Source organism: Phoxinus phoxinus (genome assembly GCF_949152265.1).
Source record: "Phoxinus phoxinus genome assembly, chromosome: 17".
NCBI lineage: Eukaryota > Metazoa > Chordata > Actinopteri > Cypriniformes > Leuciscidae > Phoxinus > Phoxinus phoxinus.
This window is the reverse complement of record NC_136892.1, coordinates 23,350,927-23,370,062: the sequence shown is the minus strand read 5'-3', so window position 1 is coordinate 23,370,062 and position 19,136 is coordinate 23,350,927. Positions and strand designations below refer to the sequence as shown.

General features: G+C 38.6%; 1 protein-coding gene across 2 annotated transcripts in view; it reads right to left on the bottom strand.

The window, feature by feature from the left end:
• Nucleotides 1-19,136, bottom strand: part of lhx5 (LIM homeobox 5) — a 78,342-nt gene that overhangs the window by 24,537 nt on the left and 34,669 nt on the right. Inside the window, exon 1 of one of the 2 annotated variants that reach the window (XM_079587067.1) lies at nt 6,408-6,442. The exons of the other annotated variant lie outside the window; for it this stretch is intronic. Coding sequence (XP_079443193.1) covers nt 6,408-6,427 — 20 coding nt within the window. The 5' untranslated portion in view covers nt 6,428-6,442. Of the gene's footprint in view, nt 1-6,407; nt 6,443-19,136 lie in introns of those variants that run through there. 2 annotated transcript variants of the gene reach the window in all.

Below are 19,136 nucleotides of genomic sequence, written 5' to 3'. Positions count from 1 at the left end.
ACACACACACACTGCTCTGCATATCTCTAGCTTACACAGCCCTCTCTCGGTGCGTGGGGACCAGGGGGGCCAAGACAACCGCTGTTCACCATAACCCTCTGACACTCATTCGCTGTCTGTCAGTTTCACTATTGTGCTTCTCTTAGAAAACACCTGCTTCAATCAGCACACCGAACATTATCAAACCGGCCTTTACTAACATTTATTAGTCATTCTCTGTGAAAGGAAGCCAAACTGAATGTATTGACTGGCCCCTTTGACCAGACGCAACATTTATGCCAGCGTACGGTCGCCGTGATTTTGCCAAGTAAGACATGTTCCTGGATCAACAACATTCTTGTCTAAAAAAAAACATAGTCCTAACCCTAAACACAACCCATAATATATCCCTAGAATCAGAGGGAAATGATAGGTGAATAACACTGATGCAGAAGCACCTAAACCTTGTTTTAAGCCCTTGTTGCTGATTGGTTGATTGGAATGTTGGATATATCAACAAGGATGTTGATCCAGGAACATGTTATACTTATTTTATAACATGTTCTTTTCTCTTTTCCCTAAAATTATAAAAGTTAACACGTGCAGCCGTCAAGCATTATACAAGTGGTCCATACAACTTCTGCACTATATAGTCTTATAAAATATAGTATATATAGTGTTCTGAAGCAATTCAAATACAAATAGCTTTGTGTTGAAAATAGAACATTTCAGTTGATTTTCCTCTCCTTGTTATTAAAGGGATAGTTCACCCCAAAATGGAAATTCTGTCATCATTCACTCACCCTCGTGTTGTTTTAAACCTGTATGAGTTTCTTTCTTCTGCTGAACACAAAAGAAGATATTTTGATGATTATGGGTAACCAAACAGTTGATTGGCCCCATTTAATTCCTTAGTATGGGGGGGAAAAATACTATGGAGGTCAATGGGGCCCATCAACTGTTTGGTTACCGACATTCTTCAAAATATCTTCTTTTGTGTTCAGCAGAAGGGCGAGTAAATGATGACACAATTTACATTTTTTGATGAACTATCCCTTTAAGTTGACTTTTGCAGTAGTTTTATGATTTCATACACTCTCATGGCAATTTATAGCTATTTTATGTTTTGGTGAATTGACTTCGTATAAATTCGTATGATTGCATTTGTATGTTTCTGTAAGATTTGATATCACGGTTAGGTTTAAGGGTGGACCCTTTTCCCTAAAAATCATACTTTTATACAAATTAAATAATACGAATATGCCACGATTTGACAAAAAAACTAAATTCCCATACAATTGGGTTGGATAAAGTAAACACTTGTTAAGACTCACAAGAAGCAACAACGTATTCTGTCACGCGTCTAAAGATGCCATATTTGATGCCAAGATTTTCAGTGAACACTGACTTAACAGCATTCAGGTTTTGAACGGAAGGACAAAATCGTATTTTTTGGGGGCGAACTCTTTCAACCGTGACAAACGCATACCAGCGGAAGGACGTATTCCACTCGGGGCTCTACAGACGAAACAATCGTCTCTGATCAAATATTCCTGGAATCCACATCCCAGAGCAGGTAGTTTTAACTGGTGGCAAGAACGTAGCTAGCATGGGGGTCCAATCTCTCCATTCAACTAATCACCCTCCCAACCAACGTGTACCCAACCCCCCATTCGGCTAATTATTCGTTTTTTCAAATGCAAAGCACTCGGAGAAAGTGAGATGATTTCTCCTTAGCTGCTTAGGAGGCCAAACAACGCAGGGAAGGAAAGAAAGCCACCCGCAAAAAAGGAGAAGACGGAGAGACGAGTGAAAGAAATGACTTTCTCCTTCATACGGCGGAGGTCTTTGAAGTCGACCACGATGGAGGGGAGCAGGAGGGAACCCCCCCCCCCCCACCCAAAAAAAAAGCGAGGGAAGATCGTGTTAACGAGATGGCCTCTAAACATGAATTAAATGGTGGGAGAAAAGAAACACGATCAAACCTCTCCTACTTAGGCTGCTTACAAACCCCTTTCAGTGCCCGTGAGGTGTTTCAAAGCCTGGATTCCTGGCCAGCGCTTCTTAAAGGAGCACGGTGTTGAAGAGGGCGAGTTTTAGGGAAGGCGGGTGATAGACTATAGACATACATCATAGGCCCTGAATGGGGAGGTCAGGGACTTACACGTTGACACCAGGTCAGAAGTGCTAAAGGATTACAAGCTCACTAAGCCCTCAGGATCCCTTGTTTTCACTGCTTCTCTCTGTTTGTTGTTTTGTTGCGGCACAGACGTGGGGAAGAAAGGAGAGAGTGGACCGACGGACGGGAATTAGTGTAAAAGCCTGCGGAGGAGAATGGCATCTCATTCACACCTCTTGTTGGCTGTTTTCGAGGCCCCCCAAAACAGCCCTCCCATCCCTTGTTGCTGTGAAAGCACGTTAGGTTGGCTTTGTGCAGACAAAAGGAGACACCCCTCCCTGCTCTCCGGACCCCGCAGGAGCAACAAGAGGATTTGGCACGGCACGCTAAACCCTGAGCCGCTCTCACTTTGATTGGCTTCGGTAGGAGAGCTCCCTCTCTCTTTGTTGATTAATCAAGAGATTTTCCAACTCTCTTTTTCTCTCTCAAACTCTATTTCTCTCGAGCTCCCCCCTCCATCCCTCCCTCCGTCCATCCACTCGCTCTCTCTCTTATTCTTTGCCTCCAATAGCTTTGAAGGTATTTGGGTTCTATGACATCATGTTTAAGGGAAGTTATATGCCCATCAGTGTTTCTTTATGTATAATTAGAATTATTGAGCATTCTATATTCTGCAACTGCTCAAATCATTTTGGAATGACGCCATATGTGGTAATTATTAGAGTGTATGCATTTCCATATTTGGGAGTGGGGTCAAAACATCGGAGACCACATTGAAGATCTGTGATTAATATTTGGAAGTTTAAGGATTTTGATAAATGAACAGCACAATGAACTATACAGCAGTATTTCTGTATCACTAATCAAGTATACACACTAATAAGTTATGATCATGTTAAACTCCTTTACAAATGCAGTCAGATTGTTCTTGCTTTCATTGAGATGATCCACAAGATGCTCTTTGCATTATTCTCAAATCATGCTTGAGAACATCATGCTTTACACAAACTTCGAGTTCATGCACGCACTCATTAAAGGGAGGACATTCTGAAAATTCTACTTATAATATCAAATATAAAATATAATTTGAAATGCAAGTATTTTCACTATTGGTTTAAGACTTGTGGGCCCTACTGTACATCAACCACATATCATACTGCATTAAAACCTATTTACTTACATTGTGACAGATACCAACATGTGTTTGCATCACATGTGTGCAAATAATTATAAACATTATTTGTTCACAAAAAATTATATTATTGTGCCAGAAGCGGTCTTAAATGATCTAACAACCGAGCAAAAATTGTGAACTGGAGAAGAAACTACAATTAAAATGATATAAAACTACGTCAACTGTGTGCAAGTCTTGCTGAGTATATTAAACATCTCAGCATGATGTCCAGGGTTCCTGTAGACTGTTCAGTGACAAGAACAAAATCAAAACTATTTGTTTTGGTAACACTTTGTTTTAAGGTGACATATAAATGTTACTACCTGTATTTACTATAGTACACTGTGATAAATAATCACAGCAATAATTTTTTACAATTTAAAATTCAACATTAGAATAAGAAATAATGTGTTGTTTCAACTTAAAAAAGTGTGTGTTCTTGCTTGACTTAAAATATTACGTTTAGTTAACTTTAGTTTAGCTGGATATTTAGGTTATCTCAACAAATGTTTAGTTGTTATTGCAGCAACATTTTTTTTACAGTGAAATAACTGTAAATTTTGCATAATTACAAGTAACTAACCTTAAACCAAACCCTAACTCTAGTAAGTACATGCAGTTAATTAATATTACTCGGTACTTGAGTAAGTACAATGTACCTATGTCACCTTAAAATAAAGTGTGATTGTTGTTTTTTAGTGCCTTTTTAAGTTTTTATACAGAGGACAGAAGGGGAACAGGATCTGGAAATGTTGCAAGCTGGATTCAAACTCCCATTGCCAATATGAATGTGCTGACCACTATGCCACGGCTCAGACAAAGCCGTTTGGTTTGGTCCTAAAGTCATCAGTGTCCAAGTGGAAAGACAAAGCTATGGGAGGAGATGATCTGAAGCACACTGTAAATGATCAAATATATAATGCAATGGAGATTCGCGTGTGGAGCCTTTTTGCCAGTGTGGGTGTTCGAGACGAGGGAGTCAGCGAGAGAAAGTGAGAGATTGAGCGAGAGAGATAAACAGAAAAAAAGGGGGGTGGCTTTCAACAATAAATCAAGTTCCAGACTAATCTATTTAGCATGCTTTCACCATTATCCTGTCAGTGAAACAGCTAATTAATTAACTGATTCTACAATGAAGAGCTTTTGAATGAGCCCATTTAGGTAATTACTACCAAGAGCTGTTTGGGCGCGTCATTTACTGCAGTCACACAAACATGCTGGCAACTGCAATAAAGTCCCTATCCTGTACAATTAGAAAAATTAAAGATAATATAGGTTATGGGTGTGCAAGTTTAGGTGTGCCTGTGCCCATGTTTGTATTTGTGCAGAGTGAGTGAGACAGAGAGAGTGGCAATGGCAGCAACCAGAACTCAAATTCAAGTCTTAATGCACGTCTAATCCAAGCACAAGAACAACAATTCTATATATATGTATATATATATATATATATATTATATTAAATGAATATACACGCATAAGGAATTCCATTACTTCATTTTAAACTACTTTGTGCAAACCAGTCTAAATCCTTAAAATCTATAAACTTTTTTGGACACAAAAGAGCGCTATTCACAGTGAACCCAAACAAAAGGTTTCAGTACCAGGCTATTGGTTCACTACAATACACAAGACAGGATCAAGACAAGATATAGAAGGGAGAAGATCAGTGCGGATGAGCTGAAAGTGTGGGAAAGCACATCATCCAACTCTGACAAAGCTGACATCAGTATAAAGAGAACAACACGGTGGACAAAAGAAGATATTTGCACCTGGCCTGGTGTCTGTGGTCAGAGGTTCATCACCTTCGGGTTAAAAGAAAAGAGGATAACAAACTCTTCTCATCAGATCAGCCCCACTTCATCCACACATCTCAATAATGCCTCAATGAGAGGGCATCCCCCTTTCAATGCCCTTCTTTCAGGATGGCTGTCTTCTTGTTGTGCCCGGGGCTTCTGTGTTTGTTTGAGCTCTCAAGCACTTTAAATAGAGGCAAAGAGACCAAGAGGTTAATGTAAAAAAAAAAAAAAAGTGTATATATATATATATATATATATATATATATATATATATATATATATATATATATATACTTTACATATATACGTATGCTTAACACAAAAATAAATTTTCAAATGCACCAAATAAAGTTTTAGCATTTTTCAGGTTTGTATTTATACTGAAGTGTTGATTTTGTAATAATTCAAGTTAGTAAGGTGGACAGCAGGGAAAAAAATAAAATTGTTCTGCATTGTAAATGTGTTCAAATCTAACCACTTCATTTATGTGTCAGCATTGTGACTGATTGATTTTTATTTGAAAAAACAAACAAACAACATTACTCCCATTACATGACCCCCCATTTATTTTAATAGGAATTCCTAGGCGCGCGTGTGTGTGTGTGTATTTGTATGCATGTGAGAGTGTATTGTATTGGTGATGCTCTATAGTCTCATGCATTCATTTGTGTGTGTTTGTTCTGAATTGTGTCAGATTTGTTATATTTTTTGACAAAAAAAAAAAATGTTCCCCCTTATTTCCCATTCATTCTTATGGGGGTCAAATTGATCTGCGACGGAAGGATTTGTTACTATTTTTTATTACAACCAAACTTATGTATTCCAAGTTTAGTTGCCACAAATCTCCCGAGGTCTTGGACCACTCCGATGTACACTCGATTTTCTTTTTCAAAATGATGAGGAGATTTGCAGACATTTTACATCCGCAAACAGCTATATTACACTTTGCATGAAAGGTCATATTCGAAAAAGCATAATAGGGGCACTTAATTTTTTTTTTCAATCTTACTAAAACAAATTATTATTTTTTAAATATAAAAATATCATACTTATTTTACTTTGATGCACTTATCAAGTATGAAGATGTTCAAATGTGTTTTTTATTACTTCTTTGCTCATGTCCTATCTTGTCAAATGAGTGCTACAAACAGGTGCATGATGGCCCTGGCTGCGTGTGTACGAAGGGATGATGTGCATGTGTGGAGGTGTCAGGGAATAAAGGTGGTCTGAATGAAAAACCAACAGAAAGGCCATCCCGAGTCTATGAATGTCAGTTACCACTGACTGCATGTTCACCTCCGCTTTGTCTCCGTTTTACAATGCAGGCGGCGCTCAATACCTCTTCACCCGGAGCTTCATCAAGAACACTAGCCCTGCCTCCTGTGAATGAACCTCTGTCAGGGCCTTTTATTCCAGCCTTCATTCGTTTACACTGCAAGACATTACAGATTTGGAAAGAGTATGCAAGTCAGAAAGACTACTGGTCACATGTGAAACCATACTTCACAGTTTATGTTTCCAGATGCCACTTCAGCATATATATGCCAACATCAGCACATGAACATATAAACACGTGCGCACACACTTTTCTTCCCTATCACTCTACACACACACACTGTACTTATTGCACCTTGTGAAGGACACAGGGGGCCATTAATTACTGGAATGGGCAGTTTTAAATCTGGCAGAAGGACGCAGTGTTGTTCCTGCAGAATGGAACGTAATTAAGGGGAAAGGCCACACGTCAGCGGCGAGCAGCCCGCGGACAATGCTGATGGGGATTTATTACTTCAGCACGAAGAGAGGGAGAGAGTGCAAGAAACTGTGCTGGGGCAGCGGGGTCTCGCACACACGCACACATCTGGGTGAAATTCAACACAGCCACACATGTGCATGTTGATACAAACACACTCACTTGCATTTAAAAACATACAACTCACTCACACTCTCTCACTGGGTTTAGCACATGCAGAAGGTCACATATTCCCCTCAAGATTTCCTTCGGCTAATTGCGTCTTTTCTTTTTTGGAGGAACTGCAAAAAATAATTGACCCTGCATTAACCTATAGAGTTGTGTATGCTTTTTTTCCCTCACATAGTTTCTTTTGTGCTGACACTTTAAATATCGATTATTAAACACCTGTTAAGTTAAAAGCTTTGTTTGAATAGTAGCTACTCAATGTATTTTTGACTTAGTAAAAAGAGCTTAAAAATAAGAGGGCACTTTATTAGGTACACCTGTTCAACTGCTCGTTAATGCAATCTAATCGGCCAATCACATGGCAGCAACTCAATGCATTTAGGCATATTGGTCGAGACGATCTGCTGAAGCATCAGAATGGGGAAGAAAGGGGATTTAGGTTCAAAATTCTTCCAAAATTCGAAAAAGAGAAAATCATACAGGTTTGGATTTAAAAAAATAAAAAAAATAATAATAATAATATTCAAATTAAATGTACATTAACAATCAAAATTATTTAATCAAATATATATATGCATTTTATTTTTTATTTAATGCCAAGACATATTCCAACTTGTACTGATAGACAAGGTAATTTGCCAAGTTTCATTGTTTAATAAGTATTTGATGACATTTCATTATATTAATCAATATATTCTCACCAAATGTATGATAGAGCAAGCTCAATAGATACAACGTAACAATATAATGTGAATATTTTAAAACTTAGTGCGGCTACAGCAGCTTTACTTTACTAAAGCTTGGGAATTAGCATATTTAATTAGCATAAAAGATTATTTATTGTTATGTAAAACGTAACTAACGATTATGATTAGTTAGTTTCTCTTTCATGGACACTTAGTTGTTTATTATCACTCTTATTATCACTCGCCTGTCTCCTTTGTTCTCTGTTTCCCGCCACTAGACAGTTACCATGGATATTAATTTACAAGCATACCTGTCTGTATTTGGTTTATCATCATGGTGTATTTAAGTTCCTCTTTAGTTCACATTCATGGTCCGGAATTGTTTTACAAGCTGTCTCACATCTAGTTACCTGAGTTTGTTTTGTTTAATGAATATCAACTATAATTTTGAAACCTGTCCATCTTCCTCTTCATTGGACTTGTAATATGCGACAATAACACTGAAACGTCTACAGCATAGCATGTAAAAAAATGTAAAATCTATGTTGAATGTGCTTGGACATCAACTAATTTATGTATATTGCTCCTTTATCTTGTCAACCGATGTATATTTAGATAACCCCATGCATACTTGTAATAAAAAGTTTACCTAAAATTCTCAAGACGATGTGTTGCGCGTAATGGTTTCTACAGCTCTAATCTAATTACCTAAACAAAGCCTGGAAAACAGCATCCTGCGCCGGCCACCAGGAAGCGTTAATTAGCAACATCTGTTTGCCCAAAAGACACCAGGTCAGTTTTCATGTTCCACAGAGCTGTGGTTATTTAGGAAGGCCTGAGGAAAGCAGTGAAGGAACGTGCGAACGACAAGGCGTATTAACACCCTACTGTTCCTCCCCATGGTGTTTTTAAGACCGTGTTAGCCGTTCGCTGAAAATAAACCCACAAAAGAAGTCATAAATCGGTAAAGGAGAGCGAAGAAACCCACTCATACGCTTTTTAATTTCCTTCCCCCCGCCACCTTCTCCAGTAAAGCGTGTTGAAAGCCTGATGACTCGAATTACACCTGGACTCCACCTGGGCAGGGTGTTTTTTTGGCTATTGTACAAGCTCAGCAATCATCTATATCAGTGCAAAGGAGAACTTGGGGTAACAGAAGGCTTATGGATTGAGAAAGGTTTTTTCACGGCTGTCATAATCTCACACTCACAAGCTGAATTGTTCGTCTTCACAGAAGCGGAACACCTGAGCACCCGCGCGAGACGCGAGACTTTCCAAAGAGTCTGTACAGTGTGGAGAGGGGCCAGGTGCTCTGAACAACACATTTAGCGAGAGTAATGATTGTGGCTGAGCTTTTGAAGGCGCTAAAAACCGACGAATTCCACAATCGGAGGCATTTCTCTCTCCTCTGAATGCAGACTTTTATTGACGAGAGGCTGCGAGCGTCTCTGCCAATATACCGCTGTAAAATGAAGTCCCCTCCATTCTCTCGTTCCCTCTCTCCTTTTGAATGGCTTCACCCCTCTCCGGTCTGTGTTCCGCCTCCTTCATCTCTCTCCAGCCATTCCTCTCGTTCTTCTATCGGCGCATAAAACACTCCCTCCTCCCCGCTCTCTCCCTCGCTCGCTCGTGAGATTTGCCTAACAATGGGTGGCTCTGCCCAAGGTCAGATAAGAAGCCACAGTCCAAGAAGCCACAGTCACTGTTTCTTTCATCCGTCTTTTTCCCCCCCCCACTCTCTCTCCCCTCACAGCTTTCAAATTATCTCTGCAGCACATAATAATAATTACTGAGGACGGCGGAGAGGAGATAAGGGAGAAGCGGCGGACGGGAGAGAAGAAGGGAGGGCGAGCGAGGAGAGAAGGAGTGTGAAAAAAATACGGCTGCCAGAGAAAGAGAGAGGTTGAAGAATTATTATTGCTAGATGGAATTGGGTGGGTGGGGGGCGCTCAGAGAGAACAACAGTGCTAATGTGCCTGTAATGAGCAGATCTCTATTTTTCTTCATATGAAAGAGTGTTTTTTTTTATGTATCAATGCCTGTAGAGCCTCGGAAATCTATTATAACATCCGTATAATGATATTCTGGTGATTTTTCTGGTTAAGTGACATGAAGCTTTTTATTTTCAAGGTTACATCAAGTTTTGATTGTTATACATTCTAAAAGTTTCCAGGTAACAAAAAAAAAGTGTATATTTTTTCTGTATAAAGAAACTTTCTAAAGTGCTGCAACATTTTTACATTTCTTAATCTGTATTTCTATTCTTTTTTTCTGGTAAAAATGTAAACAAGATAACTTGAATTAAGTACATTTTTGGAACAATGATTTTTTTCTTTCTCAGTTTAGGCATAAACCTCACTATATTTCTTTGTCAGATTTATGCCTAAAACAAGAATGGTAAAAAAAATACAACTTACTTCAAACTACACTCTAGAACTATGCTGTTTGTTTTAACCCATGTTTGGGTCAAATATGGACAAACCAAACCGTTGGTTTACATTTTTTTATTAAAATTTTAACCCAACAATTTTGTTTGCTTATATTTAACCCAAACATGGGTTGAAACATTTTTTAGAGTGTATATTCTTGGAAATCAAATATTCATATCTTTGGCAAATTTGTTTCTTTCAACATTTGTAAGTGTGTACTAAACGAGATAAAAAAAACTGATTGAGAAAATGATATCTTGCAGTGCAATACACTCTGTTAAAACACTTAAAAAGTCATCCATGATATTGTACACAAACCTAAATAACTCATCTCTCGCATTAGGAAATGATTTAAAACCCCAAAGGGCTGGGATTTATAGATCATCAAGAGTCTAAATAAGCTGAAAGTCTCTAGAGGTTTTTCCTGAACAATATTCTCCAGTCTAAGTTGCATTGCAAATACCCTCAAATCCCATCCTGTTAACCCAGCACCTCCTTTCTAAACCCCCCTTTCCATGCACTTCCGCACCCCTAACCCTTCTGACCCCCATAATGTTATCGGGAAGCAGCGTAAGCCACCTAATCCCGGGTCCTGTGGTTCCCCACACCACCCAGAGGAGCTTCTATCTGCCTAGCTGAGGTGCTCTGTGCCGGGCTGATACTCGCAGACTGAGAGGGGGGTCTGGAGATGCCTATCAGAGCCGCTGTGCAACAGTCTAAAACACACACACACGCACACACACAAACGTCACCCCTGACATGTAGATCGCTGGCCATCGTAACAATATTCTGAGGAGGCCTTATCTCTGAACTCAAGCTTTGTTGTCTGGATGACCCATAGTGGACCGATGACAAGGGGGGAGTTGGAATATGTCTATACCCAGCCTACATGCTTCTTATTGGGCCAGTCTGTCTCTGCCTTTGGTTGTGGCTCATCCTGGACACTGAATGTGAACCAAAGGCCAGAGTTTGTGATGAATCTGTAAAAAAACTTTAAAGACCTTAGTCCAGTTAGTGCCATACTTAATTTTTGACAGAAATGAAAGGCCGTGGGGAATAAAATGAAGTCCGTTCAATGGACTGTATGGGCCCCATCATACATGCGACGCAAGTGTTTTTTGCTAGTTAAAGCCCGACGCAGTTACCATTTTCACGTCCTGCGCCACGTTGTTTAAATAGCAAATGCATTTGCGCCCATGGGTGTGCTGGTCTGAAAACGAGGTGTGTTCAGAAGCATTGTTGGTGCGTTGCTATTTTGAGGCAACTGGAATAGGCTGCGCCATTGACCAACTGAAACCTGGTCTAAAGTCAATGGCGTTTAATTTGCGTTCGCGTCAATGGCATTTAAAAAAGTCAATTCATTTTTGTTTGTTATTTAAAGAGCGTTAGTAATATGAGCCTATAGGCGGGTCCACAATGCGCGTACACTTTGTCCCGTAGATGGTCTGCTTGCACGCTTTAACCTCGCACACGAGCAGATCCGTTTCCTCGTTAGAGAAGCGTTCATTTTTTTCGCTTGCAAATTCCGCCATGTAAATAGCGAATCCGCCATGGTGCGAGCGCAACTGGCTTTTAAAGGGAATGGGAGATGAGACTCTGATTGGTTTATTGCACGTTACGCCCAAAACACACCCATTACTCATTAAGAGAACAGGGACAAACCTTTTAGACCATGCGCTGGGCGCCGACCATTTTACCCGTCGTTAAACTAGCAAAAGTGGATTCGGACTTTTGCCGTGCGCTTTAGACCATGGTCTTAGATCGTTAAAATAGTGCCCTATGAGTTTAACAACATACAGATTGTTCAGCTGATTAAATGTCATCCGAAAAAACAAAGACAAAAACTCACATAAAAAATTACATGATCTAGGACTTTAATACAGTGCGTGCCATTGTAAAAACTGTATGTCAATATATCCCTTACAACCTAGTTTCTCCATACAGCATCATGTATTTCATGCACAAATATAGCAGGTTTACCAGATTGATACGCCCTTGACATGAGTTCACATAAACTTTCATAGATGGTTGTACTGTATATTGTAAACATTATTAACAGTGTTACGATCCTATATGTTTGTTTTGTAATATTTCTGTTATTTTGTGAGTGTCTGACAAGGAATCTTGTTGGTTCCTGCAGGCAGATTGATGCTGAGCTTGCTATGCTAAGCTAGCCTTGCTGTAGACTTGCCCTATAGACTTCAGCGTTACTGTAAATATATTTGTCCTGAGGGACGAGTTGATTATTTTCTGTGGTAGGCTATATAGTATATAGAAATAGAGCATATGTTATATTTAACCCTGCATATTTCTTGCATTATTCCAACCCTTCAAAAATTAAGAGTTTCCATTAACATCAGAAATATGTAACAAACAAAACAAAAAACAAAACCCAGGCAGAAGTTGACAGAGTAAAACAGAATGCCACATGACATCATCTACTACAACACAACAAGCCCATGCCACAGATCATCCTTGTGGAAGGAAACAAATGTAAATTAGATGTAGATATGTGGAAAGGTAAAAAAACAAGTTTTTTTGATGACAATGGGTGTGGAGTCACGTGACAAAATCCGAATGTGAACCTGACTGGTTGAACTTTACTGAAGACACTGGAAAACAAGGTGTTAATGTTCAGTTGGAAATAGAAACGCATATTTGAAGTGTTAAAATTACATGTAACACCCATTATTTTACCTGCATAAAATTCAAAGTTAAAAAGAACACTATACCAGACAAATTATGCAGTCCTGTTTCAAATTTGGACCTCAGCATGTGTGCATTTCTGCATATGTGCTTATCTTGTGATTGTTTAACAGAAATTCCTCATTTGCCTGTATTAATTTTTTTTTTTTAAAGAAGGAAAAAAAAGTGTTTGTTTAATATGCATGAAGGCTTTCCCACTGGCCTCTGGAAAAGGGAGATAAAGTGGACATATCTCTGAGAGTTATGATAAGTGTGTGTATTTGTTTGCACACGTGTGTGAGTGTGTGTGTGTGCCTGAGACATATCTCTGAGCTGTATGATAAGACACATCAGCACGTAACAACACGGCAAAATGGAGGGAGGAGGGGGGAGAACGGATGGAGGGAGAGATTGGAAAAAAATGAATGACACAAGGGGGCGTTTCTATTTCTCTCTCTCACTCAGTGTGGGTCCTCTGGGAAAGGTCGTGCGGCACAATGCAAACATGTCTGTGTGAATAGCTCGATGGGAAGAGGACAGCTGTTTGAGATGACAGCGATGGCTGCTAATGCTCAATCTGTCTGCCTCCCCACAGACCCATTCATACGCACACACTCGCACAATGACCACAATGGGTTAGCCGCAAAGCACAAATGTGCTACTAACACATATACTGTACACACTTGCCACTTGTGCATGACAGAATGACAGCCTGGGTTCCTGTGTTGTGCCTTAATGGCCAAATTATCCTGTCTCTATCTCTAACATGCACAGTCATTTAATACATCAGAAAAGGAGAGTGATGTATTATAGAAATGTTGTGATGTATGTATGTTATGGGGTCTTGAAAGCATTCACAGGCATATATATTTTCGCAGCTAAGATTCATTCTCACATTCTTTCTAGTCTGTCTACGGTCAGAAACATACTTTAAACAAGTGTGAAAATGGAAATGCTTGACCCAGTCTTTGCAAGCGGAGGAATCAAGAGTTACTGTGGCAGTAATAAACTTCCGGCTGGCGCTAGAGATACCTTCAAAATACTGTGCCACTGGATGTATTATTATTCAAGGGCCAGTTAAACATAGCCGTTATATTAAGACTGTGTTGAGAACTAGTTTGACCAACAAGCAGTTAGTTTGGGGTTACGTTTCGGTATAAAATTAGACCAATATTCTCTTTTATATAATTGACTTTAAAAAGTCTTAAAAGAAATTATGAGATGATTAACTTGCCTCATGATGCGTTCAAGTCATGTTGGAAAGATCGTATGTAGTTGAACGCACATGAGCACCACCACAATGTCGTAAATACGAGATTTTCTTTAATCCCTGATCTTTACGAGTTGGGGGCGTGTCTGTGGGAAACATGGCGGAATACCACATACATTTGCCACACCCGCCAATGGCCGGTGACTTAAGAAAATGTACCGGACATAAATATTTTTCTGTCGCCCATGAAACTTTTTTGCAAAAAGGGCCAGTTATGACACCAAGATTTTAGATACCAGTGAAAATTCACAATTCTTTATTAACACCACAGCTAAAACTACTAGCTAACTAATATAAATGTAATACATGATTAAAGACATGTAAACAGCCAATTACACAAAACAAATAATCAAATTACAAGCAAAAACACAAATGAATACAGTAAACGAAGATACAACTGAAATAAACAGTGCTTTTCAGGTTTTTTTCAGGTCTGACAGTAGTTTTCAGGTCTAGAAATGTAATAAATGTAAAATAACACTGTATAGTCTTCACTGTATAAATTAAACTTCCTTATTAATTAATCCTTATTAAAGTTACAAAAGTTATTCAGTCAAGAGCAGTGAGTGATTTTTCTTTGTCCTTTGTTGTTTGATTAACATTAAAAACACAGACAGCATCAGGAATATTAGGATGCTGTCACTTTAAGAACGAATGCACGGATCTAATATACTGATACTGTACACGTGTTTACTATCACAACTGTTTATGTTCACTTAAGACATAAATGTTTTGCAGTATTCTTAGTTAAAAATAACAACATTTATTTATTTATTTAGAAAATTAACATTATAAAATGATGTTGCTCTCACTTTTTAGAGTCCTTGCTGAATAAATGTATTAATTCCAACATTTTGAACAGTAGCGTAAATTAAACACAAATGTGAGTTGCTACATTTTTTAAATAAGGACTAAAACAATTGACTGATTAAATGCAAGTTATTAGTCAAGCACGTAAACTCACCTCCTTGTTCTATTAAACAGTAGGCGCTCTTATCAAACATGCATAAGAGATCACGTGTCCATAAATTGAAAGAAAAAATTTAAACATAAATAAAACAAACTTGCTTGTACTGCATCCAACTAGCTCGCTAACTCTATATGGGAGTCATTCATGTGTCAAAATGCTCCTTCCAGGTTTTCTAAATACAACCTGAAGAGTTCTATTTGAGCAGTCTAAATCTGAAATCCCAAATTCTGGCTCAACCAATGGGGCGGAACTATCTGTCCAATCAATGACAGGCAGGGGGTGTGTCTAGGAAACATGTTTGAAAACTTACACACTACCCCTTTATAATTAACATATCCGAGGTAAAAGCAGAGAGAAGTACCACACATAAATAACAAGGAGAAAGAAGTAGAACTCAGAGATGGAGAGAATGAGAGAGAAAATTGAAGAGAAAGAGGAAAAAAGTGCCAAGCTAATTAAAGAAAGCCTACAGGCAAAGCTAGGGGGCTGGGAGGATTGTCGAGAAAGGTGTCATCACACACACACACACACTTTCCTCTTCTCCTCTCCTCTTCCTTCTCTGGCCTTTGATAAGACAGAGGTGCTAGACTGGGCCTCACCAGCACCATGTAAAATCACGATAGAGCGAAAGAAAGTGTATAAAAGAGAGCAAGGGGTTTGTTTGGCTGTTAAAGAGACTGCTGCTCTGCTCTTGGCCTTGTTAGTGCTCATTAATGCCTGACTGCTTGTGTGTTTGAGCTGCCTGGATATCTGTTCTGTGACCTGTTTTTATGTTTTATTTAATGTGTGTATCTGTTTGGTAATTTGTGGCGCAGTGTGGTATATGTGTCAGGAGGTATGCCTTCATATCACGGTCTTACTTGAGTGTGTGTGTGTGTGCGTAAAGGAAGGAGAAATCCAAAGATGTGTTTTTAGGAGTCGTTTGCGTTCTACCTTGAGGTTCAGTGTTTTCTTACACCTCAGAACATGGTCAAACGACTTTAATGCCGAGACCTGAAACACCTGCTAATAGATGTGCTAACAAGGTGCAGTCACACGCACACATGTGGAAAACTCAGTCAACCCTCATTAATAAAGAGAAAGAATGTATTACACAAACAGCAAAGACAATAAGGCCTAGCCTAGATTGATGAGAGAAAAAAAGGTTTCCTAAACATTCCCACTGGTTAATGCCAAAGGATAAAATTCAAGTCTCACCCTACACTTTGTCTCATTTAATGTTGTCACTCAATTGATCAAACGCAACATTTAAAATGTTACAAAAGATTTATATTTCAAATAAATGCTGTTCTTTATTGTATCCTGAATTTTTTTATTATTATGGTTAACACAAAAAAATTAAGCAGAAGAACTGTTTTCAACATTGATAATAATAATAAATGTGTCTTGTGCACCAAATCAGCATATTAGAATAATTTCTGAAAAACATGAGACAATGTAAATGGGGTAATGATGATGAAAATTCAGCTTTGCCATCACAGGAATACATTACATTTTTTACATATTTTAAACAGTCATTTTAAATTGTAATTGCATAAAATTACTGTTTTTTCTGTGTTTCGATCAATGCAGCCTGAGCATAAAAGAGACTTTAAAAAAATAGAAAAAGAAAATCTTACTGCACTTTTGAATGGTAGCGTGCATCATATTCTGTTAGTAAAATAGGCTGTAAACAGATATTCATGTTGATTTAAAATCTGCCCTTTTCTTTACATTTTCTGTTGATAATGTTTTATTGTTTGAAGTTTTAAAGAATCTTTGCTCAGGCTGACATTTGTCTATGCCAGGTTCTGGTTGTTTAATTCCAATTACAATTACATATCTCACTCCTGGCATTGGATTACTAAAGGCCCCGAAATACTCACAGTGGAGTTCTTCGTTCTGTGGTAAAATGAAGTTCGAAATACGTGAGTAGCAGTATAAACCTTATTCAGAGCAGCGCTACGACAGGTATGAAAGTGAGGCTGTAAGGGATAGACTTACCGTTTTTTCAATGGCTGAAAAAAAGCTGTATGAAGCTCCTAGATCAATTTTTTTTGTTCACAAGTTTTTTGTTGACTGAAATATCTTAGAAAAATATTTTTGAGTGTTTCGTCAGCAGAACAATTCAGAAACACACTAAATAACAGTACAACATACTGAAGAGATGTATGTCTATCCCTCACACCCTTGCTTTCATTCCCATTAAAAATCAAAGATGGCGCTACCGTGAATGAGGTCTAAACCAGGAGTGGCCAACGTCAGTCCAGGAGAGCCACAGTCCTGCAGAGTTTTACTCCAACCCTGATACAAACTCACCTGCCTGTCCATAGTAGACCTTCATTAGTTTGTTAAGATGTGTTTGATTACGGTTGGAGCAAATCTCTGCAGGATGTGGCTCTCCAGGACCGATGTTGGCCCCCCCTGGTCTATACTGTAAGCGAACATCCTGTTTAGAAAAATATATAAATATGTGCTGTGCACTTTCCTTTCAATAAAATAAACACAACAAAAATGATAGCTATAAAAAAACTGTAAAGAAAGCATCTGATCATAGCGATGTGGAAGTTTGTACAAGCTCTGCAATACCCGCACTCCAGTAAAGTCACGTCACGTTTCTTTAGCTATACCACTTTATACTAGATTGCTTTAAAGCAAGCAGCTTTACAGTATTAAACATGAAAAACAACAGTGTCAGTCTCTTTCAATTACAACTTCATGTTCTTTAAAGCGGTTCATGTTTTTACTCATGTCAGACCTCGACGGACAGAACAGAAGAAATGAACCAGAGAAGATTTCCACGACAAAGAAGGCGGAGCCTCAGAGCACACCTAATTATTACGGAATCGCCATGGACCAATGGTAGTTCGAAGGTGTTAACTAGTGTCTACTTTTCTGGAAAGTTCGCTTTGGCAAGCTGTTTCGAACTCCCGAAATGAACACAAAACGAACTTTGATTTGGCCTGATTTAGTTCGAAATGACATCATATCAGATCTTCAATTTCGCTTAATCAGGGCTTTAACAGTCTCAGGCAGGTTGGAGCAGGCATGCCCACACCTCAACACCCCATCATTTTCATTCCCCTCTTTCTTCTCCCTTAGCCCCTCTCTTCTGTAATGAGAAGAAAAAGAGAGAGAAGAAAAGAAACATACTGTTTTTTTAATCCAGTCCTGAGTACGGAAAAGATATGGGAATTTCGTACTGATTTTCTGGAGAAAAGGGAAAACACAGTGATATCTTAGGTCAAATTTGTATATATCCAGAAAATTGCACATGGTCACCTCAGAATAAACATCCGATCTGTTTACCAAAGACAACCCCACCATTTTCCTCTTACTTTCATGATAATGGAACTGGGTAGAATGTATTCAGAATATCTTCCATTATAGAAAGCAGCCACTGTACCTCTGTGGCAAAGTGTGTGTGTGTGTGTGTGTGTGTGTGTGTGTGTGTGTGTGTGTGTGTGTGTGTGTGTGTGTGAGAGAGAGAGAGTATTGATCACGCAGGGTTATTCTCCAGCCAGGGTTTATTAACCTCTGTGATAATGACAGAGCATTTATGTACACAGAGTCCCAGAGGAATTGTGGGATTGAAGAAGACAGAGGCCCTTTGGCTATGTTCAGAATGACATACTGACATGTTACTTGTACTTGAAAAAAATGTATACTGTGCAGTCTCTATGCATGGATGACCTACTACATTTGATACATGAATATCCCACAATGCAATGTGAACCAATCTTGATTTAGCAACTTTTCTTTGTTCATTTTTGCACTGACTCACTTAATTCACTAAATTAAACATGCAACATGGTAAGGTCATGTTACAAATTGACATATTGCATACTGCTATTTAAAATGCACTATTGCAGAATATAATTGCATACTTGTAATATTTTAGATAGCACGCATTATATAGTATATATAATATAGTACGCCTATATTTCCAAACACTGCCACATGTGACAAGTTTAGGATTTGAAGCAATGACTCCATTTTTAGTCAACTGAAAATTCAACACATATACAACCAGAATTTAACTAACTGATTATGACGACTTACTGTAGAACAGCATAAAATAAGCATACAATCTTTAAAACAAGTAAACAAATAAATTCTGAAGGATTT